The sequence below is a fragment of the Oncorhynchus nerka genome, linkage group LG10 (genome assembly GCF_034236695.1).
Source record: "Oncorhynchus nerka isolate Pitt River linkage group LG10, Oner_Uvic_2.0, whole genome shotgun sequence".
Lineage (NCBI taxonomy): Eukaryota > Metazoa > Chordata > Actinopteri > Salmoniformes > Salmonidae > Oncorhynchus > Oncorhynchus nerka.
The window spans coordinates 285,254-306,387 of NC_088405.1; the positions used below are offsets into that span (position 1 = coordinate 285,254).

General features: G+C 48.7%; 1 protein-coding gene across 1 annotated transcript in view; it reads left to right on the top strand.

The window, feature by feature from the left end:
* The first annotated feature begins 8,668 nt into the window (after positions 1-8,668).
* LOC135573579 (exocyst complex component 6-like) overlaps positions 8,669-21,134 on the top strand; it is a 93,297-nt gene continuing 80,831 nt past the window's right edge. Inside the window, exon 1 of the mRNA XM_065022843.1 lies at positions 8,669-8,866. Coding sequence (XP_064878915.1) covers positions 8,733-8,866 — 134 coding nt within the window. The 5' untranslated portion in view covers positions 8,669-8,732. The remainder of the gene's footprint in view (positions 8,867-21,134) is intronic.

Here is a 21,134-nt window from a genome sequence, read left to right on the forward strand (position 1 = left end):
GGCACACTATGTAGTGAGTGTGATGCCGTTTGGGACTTGCCGCTCTTCTTTTCAGTCTGACTGCTCCCACCTTGACCCCTGTAAGAGAGAGAGGAAAGATATGTTCACACTCGTCTTCACATGTCCTGCTCCCAGAACATGTCCCCACTTACCAGCATCTCAAGATAGATCAACAGTCTCTGAAAGGGTTTTGTGTGCAGAGCAATAGACATCCATGTCACATGGTAGACAAGGAAATAGCCACTTAAAGGACATTACATCTCCTCAGAGAGAGAGAGAGATCTTAAAGTACATTACATCTCCTCAGAGAGAGAGAGAGATCTTAAAGGACATTACATCTCCTCAGAGAGAGAGAGATCTTAAAGGACATTACATCTCCTCAGAGAGATCTTAAAGGACATTACATCTCCTCAGAGAGATCTTAAAGGACATTACATCTCCTCAGAGAGATCTTAAAGGACATTACATCTCCTCAGAGAGATCTTAAAGGACATTACATCTCCTCAGAGAGATCTTAAAGGACATTACATCTCCTCAGAGAGAGAGAGATCTTAAAGGACATTACATCTCCTCAGAGAGACTTAAAGGACATACATCTCCTCAGAGAGAGAATGAGAGAGATCTTAAAGGACATTACATCTCCTCAGAGAGACATTAAAGGACATTACATCTCCTCAGAGAGAGAGATCTTAAAGGACATTACATCTCCTCAGAGAGATCTCATTACAGAGAGATCTTAAAGGACATTACATCTCCTCAGAGAGATCTTAAAGGACATTACATCTCCTCAGAGAGATCTTAAAGGACATTACATCTCCTCAGAGAGAGAGAGAGATCTTAAAGGACATTACATCTCCTCAGAGAGAGAGAGATCTTAAAGGACATTACATCTCCTCAGAGAGAGAGAGAGATCTTAAAGGACATTACATCTCCTCAGAGAGAGAGAGATCTTAAAGGACATTACATCTCCTCAGAGAGAGAGAGATCTTAAAGGACATTACATCTCCTCAGAGAGAGAGAGAGATCTTAAAGGACATTACATCTCCTCAGAGAGAGATCTTAAAGGACATTACATCTCCTCAGAGAGATCTTAAAGGACATTACATCTCCTCAGAGAGAGAGAGAGAGATCTTAAAGGACATTACATCTCCTCAGAGAGAGAGAGATCTTAAAGTACATTACATCTCCTCAGAGAGAGAGAGATCTTAAAGGACATTACATCTCCTCAGAGAGATCTTAAAGGACATTACATCTCCTCAGAGAGAGAGAGATCTTAAAGGACATTACATCTCCTCAGAGAGAGAGAGAGATCTTAAAGGACATTACATCTCCTCAGAGAGATCTTAAAGGACATTACATCTCCTCAGAGAGAGAGAGAGATCTTAAAGGACATTACATCTCCTCAGAGAGAGAGAGAGATCTTAAAGGACATTACATCTCCTCAGAGAGATCTTAAAGGACATTACATCTCCTCAGAGAGAGATCTTAAAGGATCTCCTCAGAGAGACATTACATCTCCTCAGAGAGAGAGATCTTAAAGGACATTACATCTCCTCAGAGAGAGAGATCTTAAAGGACATTACATCTCCTCAGAGAGATCTTAAAGGACATTACATCTCCTCAGAGAGATCTTAAAGGACATTACATCTCCTCAGAGAGAGAGATCTTAAAGGACATTACATCTCCTCAGAGAGAGAGAGATCTTAAAGGACATTACATCTCCTCAGAGAGAGAGAGAGATCTTAAAGGACATTACATCTCCTCAGAGAGAGAGAGATCTTAAAGGACATTACATCTCCTCAGAGAGATCTTAAAGGACATTACATCTCCTCAGAGAGAGATCTTAAAGGACATTACATCTCCTCAGAGAGAGAGAGAGATCTTAAAGGACATTACATCTCCTCAGAGAGAGAATGAAATGGGCTGATTACACTCCTCAGAGAGAGAGATCTTAAAGGACATTACATCTCCTCAGAGAGAGAGAGAGATCTTAAAGGACATTACATCTCCTCAGAGAGAGAGAGAGATCTTAAAGGACATTACATCTCCTCAGAGAGAGAGAGATCTTAAAGGACATTAAAGAGACTTATGAGAGAGAGAGATCTTTACATCTCCTCAGAAAGGACATTACATCTCCTCAGAGAGATCTTAAAGGACATTACATCTCCTCAGAGAGAGATCTTAAAGGACATTACATCTCCTCAGAGAGAGAGATGAGAAAGGACATTACATCTCCTCAGAGAGAGAGAGAGAGATCTTAAAGGACATTACATCTCCTCAGAGAGAGATGGAAGTAGAGAGAAAAAGGCCTTCAACTGAGCACATGGAGTAGAGAGAGAGGGGGGATGGAGGGAGAGATAGAGGGAGGGAGATAGAGAGTGAGAGAGAGAGAAGAGATGGGGATAGGGACAAGAGGGAGAGAGAGAGAAGAGAGGGGGATGGGGACAAGAGGGAGAGAGAGAGAGAGAGAGAGAGAGAGAGAGAGAGAGAGAGAGAGAGAGAGAGAGAGATTCAGACATGCTTCCTCAGGTGCCCTCTGCAGGACAAACCCAGGTGGTGCAGTCCAAGGTTCAAACGCACCGTGCCAAGACATTTATCAAATAGGTTTATCAGCTATTCCAAAACATTCTATCCTCATTACCTGGGGCCTTTCTTTTAAACTTTTCAAAGCTCAGCCATCGATTCCAGTGAGTAAATAGCAGTCTGCCTCCATCGATGCCCCTCTCCCTAACTAATCTAATCTACAGCATTGACAGGAAACACAATGAGAGGAGAACAAACGTCTCTGCTAACAGAAGACCTTATCCCAGCCGTGCCAATGAAATGGGCTGATCAGTGTACCAGCCTTGTCTAGAACACCTTGGCTGTGTCCCAGGTGGCACCCTATTCCTCTATATAGTGCACTACTTTTGATCTAGGGCGGCCCAAAGAGTACTGTATAGCGAATTGGGGGCCATTTCCAGCACAGCCTAGGTATTTGTCATCTTGTGTCTAATGAATTGTGGGTTGGTTTTGGGAGTGGAGGAACGGAGGAGTGGAGTCAGTGTTTCACCTGTAGTGGTCACTCATTACAGGAGGAATGGAGTCAGTGTTTTACCTGTAGTGGTCACTCATTACAGGAGGAGTGGAGTCAGTGTTTTACCTGTAGTGGTCACTCATTACAGGAGGAGGGGAGTCAGTGTTTTACACCTGTAGTTACAGGAGGAGGGGTGTTTACCTGTCAGGAGTGGTCACTCATTACAGGAGGAGTGGAGTCAGTGTTTTACCTGTTTTACCTGTGGTCACTCATTACAGGAGGAGTGGAGTCAGTGTTTTACCTGTAGTGGTCACTCATTACAGGAGGAGTGGAGTCAGTGTTTTACCTGTAGTGGTCACTCATTACAGGAGGAGTGGAGTCAGTGTTTTACCTGTAGTGGTCACTCATTACAGGAGGAGTGGAGTCAGTGTTTTACCTGTAGTGGTCACTCATTACAGGAGGAGTGGAGTCAGTGTTTTACCTGTAGTGGTCACTCATTACAGGAGGAATGGAGTCAGTACAGGAGGAGTGGAGTCAGTGTTTTACCTGTAGTGGTCACTCATTACAGGAGGAGTGGAGTCAGTGTTTTACCTGTAGTGGTCACCAGTGTTTTACCTGTAGTGGTCACTCATTACAGGAGGAGTGGAGTCAGTGTTTTACCTGTACAGGGTGTTTTACCTGTCGTGGTCACTCATTACAGGAGGAGTGGAGTCAGTGTTTTACCTGTAGTGGACACTCATTACAGAAGGAGTGGAGTCAGTATTTTACCTGTAGTGGTCACTCATTACAGGAGGAGTGGAGTCAGTATTTTACCTGTAGTGGTCACTCATTACAGGAGGAATGGAGTCAGTGTTTTACCTGTCGTGGTCACTCATTACAGGAGGAATGGAGTCAGTATTTTACCTGTCGTGGTCACTCATTACCAGGAGGAGTGGAGTCAGTGTTTTACCTGTCGTGGTCACTCATTACCAGGAGGAGTGGAGTCAGTGTTTTACCTGTAGTGGTCACTCATTACAGGAGGAGTGGAGTCAGTATTTTACCTGTCGTGGTCACTCATTACAGGAGGAGTGGAGTCAGTATTTTACCTGTCGTGGTCACTCATTACAGGAGGACTGGAGTCAGTATTTTACCTGTCGTGGTCACTCATTACCAGGAGGAGTGGAGTCAGTGTTTTACCTGTCGTGGTCACTCATTACAGGAGGAGTGGAGTCAGTGTTTTACCTGTCGTGGTCACTCATTACCAGGAGGAGTGGAGTCAGTGTTTTACCTGTCGTGGTCACTCATTACAGGAGGAGTGGAGTCAGTATTTTACCTGTCGTGGTCACTCATTACAGGAGGAATGGAGTCAGTATTTTACCTGTCGTGGTCACTCATTACAGGAGGAGTGGAGTCAGTGTTTTACCTGTCGTGGTCACTCATTACAGGAGGAATGGAGTCAGTATTTTACCTGTAGTGGTCACTCATTACCAGGAGGAATGGAGTCAGTATTTTACCTGTAGTGGTCACTCATTACAGGAGGAGTGGAGTCAGTGTTTTACCTGTCGTGGTCACTCATTACCAGGAGGAGTGGAGTCAGTGTTTTACCTGTCGTGGTCACTCATTACAGGAGGAATGGAGTCAGTGTTTTACCTGTCGTGGTCACTCATTACCAGGAGGAGTGGAGTCAGTGTTTTACCTGTAGTGGTCACTCATTACAGGAGGAATGGAGTCAGTATTTTACCTGTCGTGGTCACTCATTACCAGGAGGAGTGGAGTCAGTGTTTTACCTGTCGTGGTCACTCATTACAGGAGGAGTGGAGTCAGTGTTTTACCTGTCGTGGTCACTCATTACAGGAGGACTGGAGTCAGTGTTTTACCTGTAGTGGTCACTCATTACAGGAGGAGTGGAGTCAGTGTTTTACCTGTAGTGGTCACTCATTACAGGAGGAATGGAGTCAGTGTTTTACCTGTAGTGGTCACTCATTACAGGAGGAGTGGAGTCAGTATTTTACCTGTCGTGGTCACTCATTACAGGAGGAGTGGAGTCAGTATTTTACCTGTAGTGGTCACTCATTACAGGAGGAGTGGAGTCAGTATTTTACCTGTCGTGGTCACTCATTACCAGGAGGAATGGAGTCAGTATTTTACCTGTCGTGGTCACTCATTACCAGGAGGAATGGAGTCAGTATTTTACCTGTCGTGGTCACTCATTACCAGGAGGAATGGAGTCAGTATTTTACCTGTCGTGGTCACTCATTACCAGGAGGAGTGGAGTCAGTATTTTACCTGTCGTGGTCACTCATTACAGGAGGAATGGAGTCAGTATTTTACCTGTCGTGGTCACTCATTACAGGAGGAATGGGAGGTTTATAAGATCCTTCACAGCTCTGGATATGTCATTTCCTGTGCGTGTGACATCAGAGAATACAGCAAGAAACATTAGGTTAAATGTTTATCACATACATACTGTATTACCCACAGCGAATGAAACCTGGCAACATCCCCTGTTGTTTGTGTCATTGCTGTAGGTTGAGTTGAATTGACATGAGGTCAGTAGTTCCAGGACCTGTTGAAAGCCCTTCTCTGTCTATAGAGGGAAGACACGGGAAGCTGTTAGAACAAGGACAGGAAGAACACATGGAGGAAAGAATGGTACAGCCTGACCAGTTCAAGTACACTGACAATATCCCAAATGGCACTCTATTCCCTATATAGTGCACTACCTTTGACCAGAGCCCATAGGGGGATGGGGAGAGAGAGAGAGAGAGAGAGAGAGAGAGAGAGAGAGAGAGAGAGAGAGAGAGAGAGAGAGAGAGGGGGGAGAGGGGAGAGAGAGAGAGAGAGAGAGAGAGAGAGAGAGAGGGGGGTGGGGGAGAGGGGGGAGAGAGAGAGAGAGAGAGAGTGATAGAGAGCGATAGAGAGCGATAGAGAGAGAGGTCTATCGCTCAGGGTCAGGGGAGGCCAGCGCTGGGCCAGGTGTCTATCGGTCAGGGTTAGGGGAGGCTGCTGAGGGGAGGACAGCTCATAATAAATTAAATCCGCTGGAATGGAGCAAATGGAAGCATTTACAATCATGTCGCTACACTCACAATAACATCTGCTAACCATGTGTATGTGACCCATAACATCTGATTTGGAATGGAATCAAATGGAATCAAATGGAATTAAATGGAATCATGTGTTTGATGGATTTGAAACCATTCCACTAATTCCGCTCCAGCCATTACCATGAGCCCGTCCTCCCCATTTACGGTGCCACCAACCTCCGGTGCATCAGAGTGTTGTGTGATGTAAGATCAGTACTGACACTGAATCTGGCTGATAAACGAGCCTTGGACAGAGATGTCAGCAAAACAGTGTCTCTACAGCGTTGGAACAATACCACGCAACCAGCCGCCTGTTCCTGTCCCTCAGACAGTGAGAGCGTCCCAAATGCCACCCTATTCCCTACATAGTGCACTAGTCATAACCAGACACCTCTTTTTTTAGGCCCTGATCAAGTAGGGCACTCGATAGGGAATAGGGCACCATTTGGGATGCAGGCGGTGTTTCCTGCTCTGAGCTGTTGCTGCAATCATCAGGCCACTTCTTGTTTTTGCCAGAGCAATAAGGAAACCCTTAGTCAGGCCTTTTGTTGTTTAAAGAAGTCTCTGTCCAATATTAAACCCAACCAACCACTAATGGGCCAATACATTTCAAGGCTAGGAAAGATGATTGTTTATAAGTTCAATTGGGTAACAACAAGAACGGTAGGAATTTTGATCAGAAATAATAATGACAATTAGTAAGTCAGTCTTTATATGATGTAATATATTGTTATTCTCAAAGCATCTACCAGATAAAATAATACTAAAGTCTAAAACACGGGGTCTCAAAGCATCTACCATCTACCAGTCATAATAATGAAAAAACTCCATGGAGGGAGAAGGCAGTTCCTTACTGAGACCTAGACAACCAGGTGAGGGAGTTCCTTACTGAGACCTAGACAACCAGGTGAGGGGAGTTCCTTACTGAGACCTAGACAACCAGGTGAGGGAGTTCCTTACTGAGACCTAGACAACCAGGTGAGGAGAGTTCCTTAATGAGACCTAGACAACCAGGTGAGGGGAGTTCCTTACTGAGACCTAGACAACCAGGTGATGGGAGTTCCTTACTGAGACCTAGACAACCAGGTGAGGGGAGTTCCTTACTGAGACCTAGACAACCAGGTGAGGGGAGTTCCTTACTGAGACCTAGACAACCAGGTGAGGGGAGTTCCTTACTGAGACCTAGACAACCAGGTGAGGGGAGTTCCTTACTGAGACCTAGACAACCAGGTGATGGGAGTTCCTTACTGAGACTTGGACAACCAGGTGAGGGGAGTTCCTTACTGAGACCTAGACAACCAGGTGAGAGGAGTTCCTTACTGAGACCTAGACAACCAGGTGAGGGGAGTTCCTTACTGAGACCTAGACAACCAGGTGAGGGGAGTTCCTTACTGAGACCTAGACAACCAGGTGAGAGGAGTTCCTTACTGAGACCTAGACAACCAGGTGAGGGGAGTTCCTTACTGAGACCTAGACAACCAGGTGAGGGGAGTTCCTTACTGAGACCTAGACAACCAGGTGAGGGGAGTTCCTTACTGAGACCTAGACAACCAGGTGAGGGGAGTTCCTTACTGAGACAACCAGGTGAGGGGAGTTCCTTACTGAGACCTAGACAACCAGGTGAGGGGAGATCCTTACTGAGACAACCAGGTGAGGGGAGTTCCTTACTGAGACCTAGACAACCAGGTGAGAGGAGTTCCTTACTGAGACCTAGACAACCAGGCGAGGGGAGTTCCTTACTGAGACAACCAGGTGAGGGGAGTTCCTTACTGAGACAACCAGGTGAGAGGAGTTCCTTACTGAGACCTAGACAACCAGGTGAGAGGAGTTCCTTACTGAGACCTAGACAACCAGGTGAGGGGAGTTCCTTACTGAGACCTAGACAACCAGGTGAGGGAGTTCCTTACTGAGACCTAGACAACCAGGTGAGGGGAGTTCCTTACTGAGACCTAGTCAACCAGGTGAGGGGAGTTCCTTACTGAGATCTAGACAACCAGGTGAGGGGAGTTCCTTACAAGAGACCTGGACAACCAGGTGAGGGGAGTTCCTTACTGAGACCTAGACAACCAGGTGAGGGGAGTTCCTTACTGAGACCTAGACAACCAGGTGAGGGGAGTTCCTTACTGAGACCTAGACAACCAGGTGAGGGGAGTTCCTTACTGAGACCTAGACAACCAGGTGAGGGGAGTTCCTTACAAGAGACCTGGACAACCAGGTGAGGGGAGTTCCTTACTAATTAGTGACCTTAATTAATCAACCATGTACTAGGGAGTACACTTGGCCCTCTGTGGAATGAGTTTGACACGTAGCCTAAAATATAACAAGTTCACCTAAATATATTAAATGTATTTATGTAGGAGTGTTGTTCAAACGGAAAATCAATTTATCCAGAAATTAACGCCTTACATACGTCTTGTAAACGTTCTATGTTGAATGGGGTTATCCGTGGCACTATTTAACAAAAAAAGCAATTAACTCTTTTGTTGGATTCAAAGTTCCTCGGATCACAAGGTTGACGGTTTCCCCCCCGTTGCTTTTCTTCTGCTGACAGCCTGTTTGACCCCAGTAGGTGTGTGACCAGGAACTCTCCACAGCTATATCCTACTGCACAAATCTCCCATCACTCTCTCCACTAAGCTAGAACTTGTGAAATGTCCAGCGATAGAGTGGAGAAACCTTTACCAGATATTCCTGAAGATGATGGTAGCAGAGATGATGAGAAGGACTTTGGAAATGTTTTTGCTGAACTTGAATCTGTGGACTTGCCCCTGGGAACCACATTAAGGTACTTTCAAATTAATCCAAATATGGATAAAAAACAAGGTTCAAACTATTGTAGAACAGATTCATTAGCCAAATGTGAGACATTTTCATCTATTCATAATAGCTAATTGTGATTACAATCAATTAGTTTTATTCTCACCAGGAAAAAAGTATCTGTACAAATAGCTACGGTACTTTTTGTAATTAATTGAACAATGGAAGTGAAGTTTTAAAGGAAATGTAGCATGGACAGAATACTATTTCGTGATGATGTTCATTCTGTTACTATTAATATCAATTTATAAGTAGGGACTATTCATTCATAGATCCCCTCCTCTACTGATCTAAGGCCAGTTAACTGTATAGATGAATACATCAGATTTGACACTGATGTGTAGGTTATTAACAGGGTAAACATCTGCCTAAGGCTGTCACTAAGACATCACACACCGGTAACGTTACGCCCCTTACCGACCGAGTCCGGTACTGACCCGTTTCCCCGCAGTGTCACCGTCACCGCTCGACACTGTGATGATTACCAGCAACATGGCGGACAATGAATCCGTGGAGTGTATAACGGAGCACGAACGGATTTTGCAAGAAATTGAGAGCACCGACACCGCTTGTGTCGGTCCGACACTTCGGTACGGAAATGTGTATTTTAAAGAAAATGTATTTTATTGTCTTATCGTTGGTGGTCCAAGTAGAACAGTACACTGAAAGACCTTTTGTTTGTTAGCATCCAAATCCCAAGCCAGCTCAACGTTAGTTAGCTACATATCTTACAGCCCGTTGTTGCTATGCTACAGTGACCAGGGTTTAGTTGCTATGCTACAGTGAGCAGGGTGAGCTAGCTTTAGACAAACCCGGTGTTTACACGTCAAAACATCGTGTTCATGTGTTGTAACGTTTTATATGATGGTTGTAATGTCAGGTAGGGTGACATGTCACAACTCTACATAGCAATAGATGGGTGTGGCTCGTTATGCCCAAGGTTGTTGGCAAGCTAGCAGGTTAGCTAGTTGCATTAGCAGGTTAGCTAACTAGTTGCATTAGCAGGCCACTAACTAGCTTCATTTGATAATACTGAGTCTTGTTTATATCGATGTGATCTTAAAACGTTGCTGTATAGTTAGCTTGGTAAGTAGCTATCAAACAAACTGGGGCACGTATTAATCACATAACGAACCTTACAGCCGTAGCTAAATGTATCATTAAGTAGCTAGTTAACGTTACATCCATAGCAATATGTATCATTAACTAAGTAGCTAGCTAGTTAACATTACATCATAGTTATATTTATCCTTAGCTAAGTAGCTAGCTAGCTAACGTTTCATCCATAGCAATATTTATCATTAGCTATGTAGCTAGCCAACGTTAGCTTGCAATCCATAATGCAATCAAGTCATCGGCTAAGCTGTCTATTCAGTAGTAAATGATCTTAATATAGTTAGCTACACGTTAGCCATGACTAACTAGAAACACCGTATTTGGCCCCAGCTGTTTTTAATGTGGAGTATTGTAGCATGGGGTGGATTTGAATGAATGACACCACTCCAGCCCCATCCCCTCCAGAACTGAAATAAAGCCTGCCAGCCCCATCCCCTCCAGAACTGAAATAAAGCCTGCCAGCCCCATCCCCTCCAGAACTGAAATAAAGCCTGCCAGCCCCATCCCCCCAGAACTGAAATAAAGCCTGCCAGCCCCATCCCCTCCAGAACTGAAATAAAGCCTGCCAGCCCCATCCCCTCCAGAACTGAAATAAAGCCTGCCAGCCCCATCCCCTCCAGAACTGAAATAAAGCCTGCCAGCCCCATCCCCTCCAGAACTGAAATAAAGCCTGCCAGCCCCATCCCCTCCAGAACTGAAATAAAGCCTGCCAGCCCCATCCCCCCAGAACTGAAATAAAGCCTGCCAGCCCCATCCCCTCCAGAACTGAAATAAAGCCTGCCAGCCCCATCCCCTCCAGAACTGAAATAAAGCCTGCCAGCCCCATCCCCTCCAGAACTGAAATAAAGCCTGCCAGCCCCATCCCCTCCAGAACTGAAATAAAGCCTGCCAGCAGCACACCAGCCAGAGGGGGAAGTGGTGTGGCCTGTTATAGACCAATAATGGACTAAAGTAGCCTAACTTTACTCCATATAGTCCAAGGACCTTAGATGTTCTGTTTTAAGGGATAATTGGTTCTGGAAAGCCAAAACACCCAAATACTCCCATCTAACGGTGAATTGATTCTCAAATTGTGGTATTGTTCTAGAAACATAAATTCCTCTACTTTCATATCACATATCACAAAATAATTTCACAAACTGGTTTTAACACAGTTACAGTCTACAGTATTTGTCAGTGATGACACATTTGTGAGGTCTGTGTCTTCCGTGTACACACACAGGTGTTAGGAGAAGCAGATAGCTAATTAGCACAGGTAGTCGACTCTGTCTTCCATCTGTTTTCTGGAAGCACGCGCTCTAAACATGGAGATATGACTGTGTGGGAACACTAACCCTAAAAAGGTGTTTATGAATTTAACCTTTCTTTAACTGATTATTATTTCTTGGAGATATGGATGGTCCTTATGCTTCCAAAACCGTACTGCAAGTGAAACGTTTAGACTGAGAGTCGGGGCTCTTTGCAAAACTCCCCCCGTACAGAAAACTCTTATGTCATGTAATGGAACTGAGACCCATGATCAAGGGCTTGGCCTGTTATGGTCTAACAGGCCTGTTATGGTCTTACTGGCCTGTTATGGCCTTACAGGCCTGTTATGGTCTTACTGGCCTGTTATGGCCTTACAGGCCTGTTATGGTCTAACAGGCCTGTTATGGTCTTACTGGCCTGTTATGGCCTTACTGGCCTGTTATGGTCTTATTGGCCTGTTATGGTCTTACTGGCCTGTTATGGCCTTACTGGCCTGTTATGGCCTTACAGGCCTGTTATGGTCTTACTGGCCTGTTATGGCCTTACAGGCCTGTTATGGCCTTACTGGCCTGTTATGGCCTTACTGGCCTGTTATGGCCTTACTGGCCTGTTATGGCCTTACAGGCCTGTTATGGTCTTATAGGCCTGTTATGGTCTTACAGGCCTGTTATGGTCTTACAGGCCTGTTATGGCCTTACAGGCCTGTTATGGCCTTACAGGCCTGTTATGGCCTTACAGGCCTGTTATGGTCTTACAGGCCTGTTATGGTCTTACAGGCCTGTTATGGTCTTACTGGCCTGTTATGGCCTTACAGGCCTGTTATGGTCTTACAGGCCTGTTATGGCCTGGGGCCACTTATCTCTCTACTCTGTCATTGTTGCTTCTGTCAAAACTATGACAGGTATGTTTCCTTGTTCAGCCAGTTTCAGCCTGGATATTGTATTGTCTCTGAGGTATAGAGGTTAGGCTACTTCCTAGTTGCGTGTCAGTTTACTTTTAACACCAGTCATAATACATTATTTAGACTGGGTTCATCATAGCATTGGGAGCTTAACATTCCAGCTGTAGACCTACACTGTGCAATACATTGAGTTTGCCAGACAGTCATTTCACATTGCAGTAGTGCCTGAAAGTGTGTTAATGATTTTCAGTTCAAAGGGCAAACAGGAAGTTAACCTCGGGGTCTTCCTCTTATTGAAGTGTGTGTGTGTCCAGTGTTGACAACATCAAGGCTCATTGTGTTGTCCATCCTGCCTGTCGTCTGTTTCAATCGGTCAGTCGTCCTTTGGTTATCAGACTTCCTCAGCCCATCCTGATCTGCTTTCCAAATGACCCCTATGCAGTGCACTAGGACCCATAGGGCTCTGGTCTATAGTAGTGCACAATGTAGGGAATAGGGCTCTGGTCTAAAGTAGTGCACTAGGACCCATAGGGTTCTGGTCTAAAGTAGTGCACTATGTAGGGAATAGGGCTCTGGTCTAAAGTAGTGCACTATGTAGGGAATAGGGCTCTGGTCTAAAGTAGTGCACTATGTAGGGAATAGGGCTCTGGTCTAAAGTAGTGCACTATGTAGGGAATAGTGCACTATGTAGGCTCTGGTCTAAAGTAGTGCACTATTTAGGGAATAGGGCTCTGGTTTAAAGTAGTGCACTATATAGGGAACTGTGGTGCTTGGGGGCTGGACTGTGGCGCTTGGGGGCTGGACTGTGACGCTGGCTGGAGGGCTGGACTGTGGTGCAGGCAGGGTGGGTGGGGGCTGGACTGTGGTGCAGGCAGGGTGGGTGGGGGCTGGACTGTGGTGCAGGCAGGGTGGGTGGGGGCTGGACTGTGGTGCAGGCAGGGTGGCTGGGGGCTGGACTGTGGCGCTTGGGGGCTGGACTGTGACGCTGGCTGGGGCTGGACTGTGGTGCTGGCAGGAGGGTTGGGGGCTGGACTGTGATGCTGGCAGGAGGACTGGGGGGCTGGACTGTGGTGCAGGCAGGGTGGCTGGGGGCTGGACTGTGATGCTGGCAGGGTGGCTGGGGGCTGGACTGTGATCCTGGCAGGGTGGCTGGGGGCTGGACTGTGATGCTGGCAGGGTGGCTGGGGGCTGGACTGTGGTGCAGGCAGGGTGGGTGGGGGCTGGACTGTGGTGCAGGCTGGGGGCTGGACTGTGGTGCAGGCAGGGTGGGTGGGGGCTGGACTGTGGTGCAGGCAGGGTGGGTGGGGGCTGGACTGTGACGCTGGCTGGAGTGTTGGGGGCTGGACTGTGGTGCAGGCAGGGTGGCTGGGGGCTGGACTGTGGCGCAGGCAGGGTGGCTGGGGGCTGGACTGTGATGCTGGCAGGGTGGCTGGGGGCTGGACTGTGGTGCAGGCAGGGTGGCTGGGGGCTGGACTGTGGTGCAGGCAGGGTGGGTGGGGGGCTGGACTGTGACGCTGGCTGGGGCTGGACTGTGGTGCAGGCAGGGTGGGTGGGGCTGGACTGTGGTGCAGGCAGGGTGGGTGGGGGCTGGACTGTGACGCTGGCTGGAGTGTTGGGGGCTGGACTGTGGTGCAGGCCGGGTGGCTGGGGGCTGGACTGTGGCGCAGGCAGGGTGGCTGGGGGCTGGACTGTGATGCTGGCAGGGTGGCTGGGGGCTGGACTGTGGTGCAGGCAGGGTGGCTGGGGCTGGACTGTGGTGCAGGCAGGGTGGGTGGGGGCTGGACTGTGGTGCAGGCAGGGTGGGTGGGGGCTGGACTGTGAAGCTGGCTGGAGTGTTGGGGGCTGGACTGTGGTGCAGGCAGGGTGGCTGGGGGCTGGACTGTGGCGCAGGCAGGGTGGGTGGGGGCTGGACTGTGGTGCAGGCAGGGTGGGTGGGGGCTGGACTGTGGTGCAGGCAGGGTGGGTGGGGGCTGGACTGTGACGCTGGCAGGGTGGGTGGGGGCTGGACTGTGACGCTGGCAGGGTGGGTGGGGGCTGGGCTGTGCTGCAGGCAGGGTGGGTGGGGCTGGACTGTGACGCTGGCTGGAGGGTTGGGGGCTGGACTGTGGTGCAGGCTGGGTGGGTGGGGGCTGGACTGTGGTGCAGGCAGGGTGGGTGGGGGCTGGACTGTGACGCTGGCAGGGTGGGTGGGGGCTGGGCTGTGCTGCAGGCAGGGTGGGTGGGGGCTGGACTGTGGTGCAGGCAGGGTGGGTGGGGGCTGGACTGTGGTGCAGGCAGGGTGGGTGGGGCTGGACTGTGACGCTGGCAGGGTGGGTGGGGGCTGGGCTGTGCTGCAGGCAGGGTTGTGACGCTGGCAGGGTGGGTGGGGGCTGGACTGTGGTGCAGGCAGGGTGGGTGGGGGCTGGACTGTGACGCTGGCAGGGTGGGTGGGGGCTGGGCTGTGCTGCAGGCAGGGTGGGTGGGGGCTGGACTGTGGTGCAGGCAGGGTGGGTGGGGGCTGGACTGTGGTGCAGGCAGGGTGGGTGGGGGGCTGGACTGTGACGCTGGCTGGAGGGTTGGGGGCTGGACTGTGGTGCAGGCAGGGTGGGTGGGGGCTGGGCTGTGACGCTGGCAGGGTTGTGACGCTGGCAGGGTGGGTGGGGGCTGGACTGTGGTGCAGGCAGGGTGGGTGGGGGCTGGACTGTGGTGCAGGCAGGGTGGGTGGGGGCTGGGCTGTGCTGCAGGCAGGGTGGGTGGGGGCTGGGCTGTGCTGCAGGCAGGGTGGCTGGGGGCTGGACTGTGACGCTGGCTGGAGGGTTGGGGGCTGGACTGTGGTGCAGGCAGGGTGGGTGGGGGCTGGACTGTGGTGCAGGCAGGGTGGGTGGGGGCTGGGCTGTGCTGCAGGCAGGGTGGGTGGGGGCTGGGCTGTGCTGCAGGCAGGGTGGCTGGGGGCTGGACTGTGACGCTGGCTGGAGGGTTGGGGGCTGGACTGTGGTGCAGGCAGGGTGGGTGGGGGCTGGACTGTGGCGCAGGCAGGGTGGCTGGGGGCTGGACTGTGACGCTGGCTGGAGGGTTGGGGGCTGGACTGTGACGCTGGCTGGAGGGTTGGGGGCTGGACTGTGGTGCAGGATGGAGGGTTGGGGGCTGGACTGTGGTGCAGGATGGAGGGTTGGGGGCTGGACTGTGACGCTGGCTGGAGGGTTGGGGGCTGGACTGTGGTGCAGGATGGCATAGACATGAAAACCAATAAATGTCTTCCACGTGTTCCAATGGAAAACTCCCGATGGCGCATGAAGCCGGAAGTATTTGAATTTGAAGCCATGTTGCTGAATGTGGCTGAACAGCACCAAAAAAATCGCTAAGGATCATGGTCGATGTCGTTGTTTTCATCCTGCCTGAGAGAGCCAACCGGGAGCCTCCTCGTAGCCTGCCGGTCGGTCTCAGCACGTGGTCCTGTGTGAAGGCAACTGTCAGAATGGATCGCTATTTAAATAGATATGTAGTAGTTAGAATGGATCACTGTTTAAATAGATATGTAGTAGTTAGAATGGATCACTATTTAAATAGATATATAGCAGTTAGAATGGATCACTATTTAAATAGATATGTAGTAGTTAGAATGGATCACTATTTAAATAGATATGTAGTAGTTAGAAGGGATCACTATTTAAATAGATATGTAGCAGTTAGAATGGATCACTATTTAAATAGATATGTAGCAGTTAGAATGGATCACTATTTAAATAGATATGTAGTAGTTAGAATGGATCACTATTTAAATAGATATGTAGTAGTTAGAATGAATCACTGTTTAAATAGATATGTAGCAGTTAGAATGAATCACTGTTTAAACGTCTATTTGTAGCCAACTTTAAAATAGTCGATCATGGGGATCGAACTTGATCACAATAAACACATTTTAGAGCCCAAAACAAACGTCATTTGTATTATTTTGGGTTGTTCTGGCGGTTTTGTAATTTGCATAGGCTGTCTAGGGCCGACCGGTGTGTGTTTGTAGAGGACGATTACAGGCCTTTTGCATTTTAATGGTCCCATTAGCACCATCAGATTGTGTCACATGCTTGGTAAACAACAGGTGTAGACCTGCAGTCAAATGCTGACTGACTGGCCGTTGCCAACAATGCAGAGAGAAAGACCAGAGAGAAATAATAGGAAAGTTTTATAATAAAAGTCATAATAAATGTATTTATCTTTTATTTCACCTTTATTTGACAAGGTAGGTCAGTTCAGAAGTTCTCATTTACAACTGTGACCTGGCCAAAATAAAGCAAAGCAGTTAGACACATACAACGACACAGAGTTACACATGGAGTAAAACAAACATACAGTCAATAATACAGTATAAACAAGTCTATATACGATGTGAGCAAATTAGGTGAGATAAGGGAGGCAAAGGCAAAAAAGGCCATGGTGGTGGAGTAAATACAATATAGCAATTAAACACTGGAATGGTAGATTTGCAGTGGAAGAATGTGCAAAGTAGAAATAAAAATAATGGGGTGCAAAGGAGCAAAATAAATAAATAAATAAAATAAATACAGTAGGGAAAGAGGTAGTTGTTTGGGCTAAATTATAGGTGGGCTATGTACAGGTGCAGTAATCTGTAAGCTGTTCTGACAGTTGGTGCTTAAAGCTAGTGAGGGAGATAAGTGTTTCCAGTTTCAGAGATTTTTGTAGTTCGTTCCAGTCATTGGCAGCAGAGAACTGGAAGGAGAGGCGGCCAAAGAAAGAATTGGTTTTGGGGGTGACTAGAGAGATATACCTGCTGGAGCGTGTGCTACAGGTGGGAGATGCTATGGTGACCAGCGAGCTGAGATAAGGGGGGACTTTACCTAGCAGGGTCTTGTAGATGACATGGAGCCAGTGGGTTTGGCGACGAGTGTGAAGCGAGGACCAGCCAACGAGAGCATACAGGTCGCAGTGGTGGGTAGTATATGGGGCTTTGGTGACAAAACGGATTGCACTGTGATAGACTGCATCCAATTTGTTGAGTAGGGTATAGGAGGCTATTTTGTAAATGACATCGCCGAAGTCGAGGATTGGTAGGATGGTCAGTTTTATAAGGGTATGTTTGGCAGCATGAGTGAAGGATGCTTTGTTGCGAAATAGGAAGCCAATTCTAGATTTAACTTTGGATTGGAGATGTTTGATGTGGGTCTGGAAGGAGAGTTTACAGTATAACCAGACACCTAAGTATTTGTTGTTGTCCACGTATTCTAAGTCAGAGCCGTCCAGAGTAGTGATGTTGGACAGGTGGGCAGGTGCAGGCAGCGATCGGTTGAAGAGCATGCATTTAGTTTTACTTGTATTTAAGAGCAATTGGAGGCCACGAAAGGAGAGTTGTAATGGCATTGAAGCTCGTCTGGAGGGTTGTTAACACAGTGTCCAAAGAAGGGCCAGAAGTATACAGAATGGTGTCGTCTGCGTAGAGGTGGATCAGAGACTCACCAGCAGCAAGATTGTTGCTCATTGATGTATACAGAGAAGAGAGTCGGTCCAAGAATTGAACCCTGTGGCACCCCCATAGAGACTGGCAGAGGTCTGGACAGCAGACCCTCCGATTTGACACACTGAACTCTATCAGAAAAGTAGTTGGTGAACCAGGCGAGGCAATCATTTGAGAAATCAAGGCTGTCGAGTCTGCCGATGAGGATGTTGTGATTGACAGAGTCGAAAGCCTTGGCCAGATCAATGAATACGGCTGCACAGTAATGTTTCTTATCGATGGCGGTTAAGATATCGTTTAGGACCTTGAGCTTGGACGAGTTGCTGTGGGGGGTGCAATGCTGTTGACCGGGGTATGAGTATTCAGGTGGAAAGCATGCTTATTGAAATTCTCAATTATGGTTGATTTATCAGTGGTGACAGTGTTTCCTATCTTCAGTGTAGTGGGCAGCTGGGAGGAGGTGTTCTTATTCTCCATGGACTTTACAGTGTCCCAGAACTTTTTTGAGTTAGTGTTGCAGGAAGCAAATTTCTGCTTGAAAAAGCTAGCCTTGGCTTTTCTAACTGCCTGTGTATAACGGTTTCTAGCTTCCCTGAACAGCTGCATATCACGGGGGCTGTTCGATGCTAATGCAGAACGCCATAGGATGTTTTTGTGTTGGTTAAGGGCAGTCAGGTCTGGGGAGAAAGACAGACAGACAGACAGACAGACAGACAGACAGACAGACAGACAGTGGAGCGAGTCACATGGTTCTGGGAATCAACATCAGGACCATTTCCTAGTGGAGCGAGTCACATGGTTCTGAATCAACATCAGGACCATTTCCTAGTGGAGCGAGTCACATGGTTCTGAATCAACATCAGGACCATTTCCTAGTGGAGCGAGTCACATGGTTCTGAATCAACATCAGGACATCGATCCAGGAGAATGACCATTTCCTAGTGGAGCGAGTCACATGGTTCTGGGAATCAACATCAGGACCATTTCCTAGTGGAGCGAGTCACATGGTTCTGGGAATCAACATCAGGACATCGATCCAGGAGAATGACCATTTCCTAGTGGAGCGAGTCACATGGTTCTGAATCAACATCAGGACCATTTCCTAGTGGAGCGAGTCACATGGTTCTGAATCAACATCAGGACCATTTCCTAGTGGAGCGAGTCACATGGTTCTGAATCAACATCAGGACCATTTCCTAGTGGAGCGAATCACATGGTTCTGAATCAACATCAGGACCATTTCCTAGTGGAGCGAGTCACATGGTTCTGAATCAACATCAGGACCATTTCCTAGTGGAGCGAATCACATGGTTCTGAATCAACATCAGGACCATTTCCTAGTGGAGCGAGTCACATGGTTCTGAATCAACATCAGGACCATTTCCTAGTGGAGCGAGTCACATGGTTCTGAATCAACATCAGGACATCGATGCAGGATTCTGGAGCCTAATTTATAAAACCCATTTAGTTTGGTTCTGAATCAACATCAACTTGGACAGACTGTTCTGAATCAACATCAGTGGCGTCATGCTCTGTCACAACGGTCCATTTCCTTTGACAAATCACAGTTGTCAACAGCAGTTCGGAGCCAAGGCTATATCTGGGTGGAGCAGTCAGTGCAGGGTGCTCCACAGGTCCATATATCTGGGAATCAGTCAGTGCAGGGCGCTCCACAGGTCTATATCTGGGTCAGTCAGTGCAGGGCGCTCCACAGGTCTATATCTGGGTCAGTCAGTGCAGGGCGCTCCACAGGCCTATATCTGGGTCAGTCAGTGCAGGGCGCTCCACAGGTCTATATCTGGGTCAGTCAGTGCAGGGCGCTCCACAGGTCTATATCTGGGTCAGTCAGTGCAGGGCGCTCCACAGGCCTATATCTGGGTCAGTCAGTGCAGGGCGCTCCACAGGTCTATATCTGGGTCAGTCAGTGCAGGGTGCTCCACAGGTCTATATCTGGGTCAGTCAGTGCAGGGCGCTCCACAGGCCTATATCTGGGTCAGTCAGGGCAGGGCGGGCGCTCCACAGGTCTATATCTGGGTCAGTCAGTGCAGGGCGCTCCACAGGTCTATATCTGGGTCAGTCAGTGCAGGGCGCTCCACAGGTCTATATCTGGGTCAGTCAGTGCAGGGCGCTCCACAGGTCTATATCTGGGTCAGTCAGTGCAGGGCGCTCCACAGGTCTATATCTGGGTCAGTCAGTGCAGGGCGCTCCACAGGTCTATATCTGGGTCAGTCAGTGCAGGGCGCTCCACAGGCCTATATCTGGGTCAGTCAGTGCAGGGCGCTCCACAGGCCTATATCTGGGTCAGTCAGTGCAGGGCGCTCCACAGGTCTATATCTGGGTCAGTCAGTGCAGGGCGCTCCACATGTCTATATCTGGGTCAGTCAGTGCAGGGCGCTCCACAGGCCTATATCTGGGTCAGTCAGTGCAGGGCGCTCCACAGGTCTATATCTGGGTCAGTCAGTGCAGGGCGCTCCACAGGTCTATATCTGGGTCAGTCAGTGCAGGGCGCTCCACAGGTCTATATCTGGGTCAGTCAGTGCAGGGCGCTCCACAGGTCTATATCTGGGTCAGTCAGTGCAGGGCGCTCCACAGGCCTATATCTGGGTCAGTCAGTGCAGGGCGCTCCACAGGTCTATATCTGGGTCAGTCAGTGCAGGGCGCTCCACAGGTCTATATCTGGGTCAGTCAGTGCAGGGCGCTCCACAAGCCTATATCTGGGTCAGTCAGTGCAGGGCGCTCCACAGGTCTATATCTGGGTCAGTCAGTGCAGGGCGCTCCACAGGTCTATATCTGGGTCAGTCAGTGCAGGGCGCTCCACAGGTCTACATTTACATTCTATTAGTTATTCCCTGGTTCTGGATGTTAGTGACCGAGTGGTTGGTTTGTCTCGTTGTCGTGCACAGCCAGTGTCCCGGGGTGTGGGGGGGGTTGAGCACAATGGTGCCAGGCTGGGTGTTCTGTGGCTCACCCTCTTCAATCCACAGGCCAGAGGAAGCCTGAGTTCTTTCCCCTCTCCCCCATAATGCTCTAGCCTTCCCTCAGCCCCACAGGAAGCACCTGCAGCCTCTCTCTCTCTCTCTCTCTCTCTCTCTCTAACCGCCTCAGCCAGTCAGGATATCACTGCATGACAGGGGGGGCCCGGGAGGCCCTCCAACGTTTGAAAGATGGACCGTTTTCCGAGGCCGTTTTTTGGAGGCTGAAACGAGCTGTCGTCCTCCTGCATTGTGACCCGGAGGAAAACATCTGTCCCCACCGAGCAGTTTTATCACCGCCACACGTTTCACTGTTTTGTTTCAGCCTCGTGTTGATTAGTGAGAATAAATATAGGTGGTGGTAATAATGAGGTTCAACTGCTCTTGGACAAGGTCATAGGGAAGTAGCATGGTCAGGTCACGCTGTGCTGTGTAAAGAGCAACAAATCAGCACTTCTCTATCAGCAGGGTCCTAGAAGGTCTGTTGTGGAGAACACAGAACGGAACCAACACAAAAATGTGTTGAACTTAGTAGGAAATCAACTAGATGATT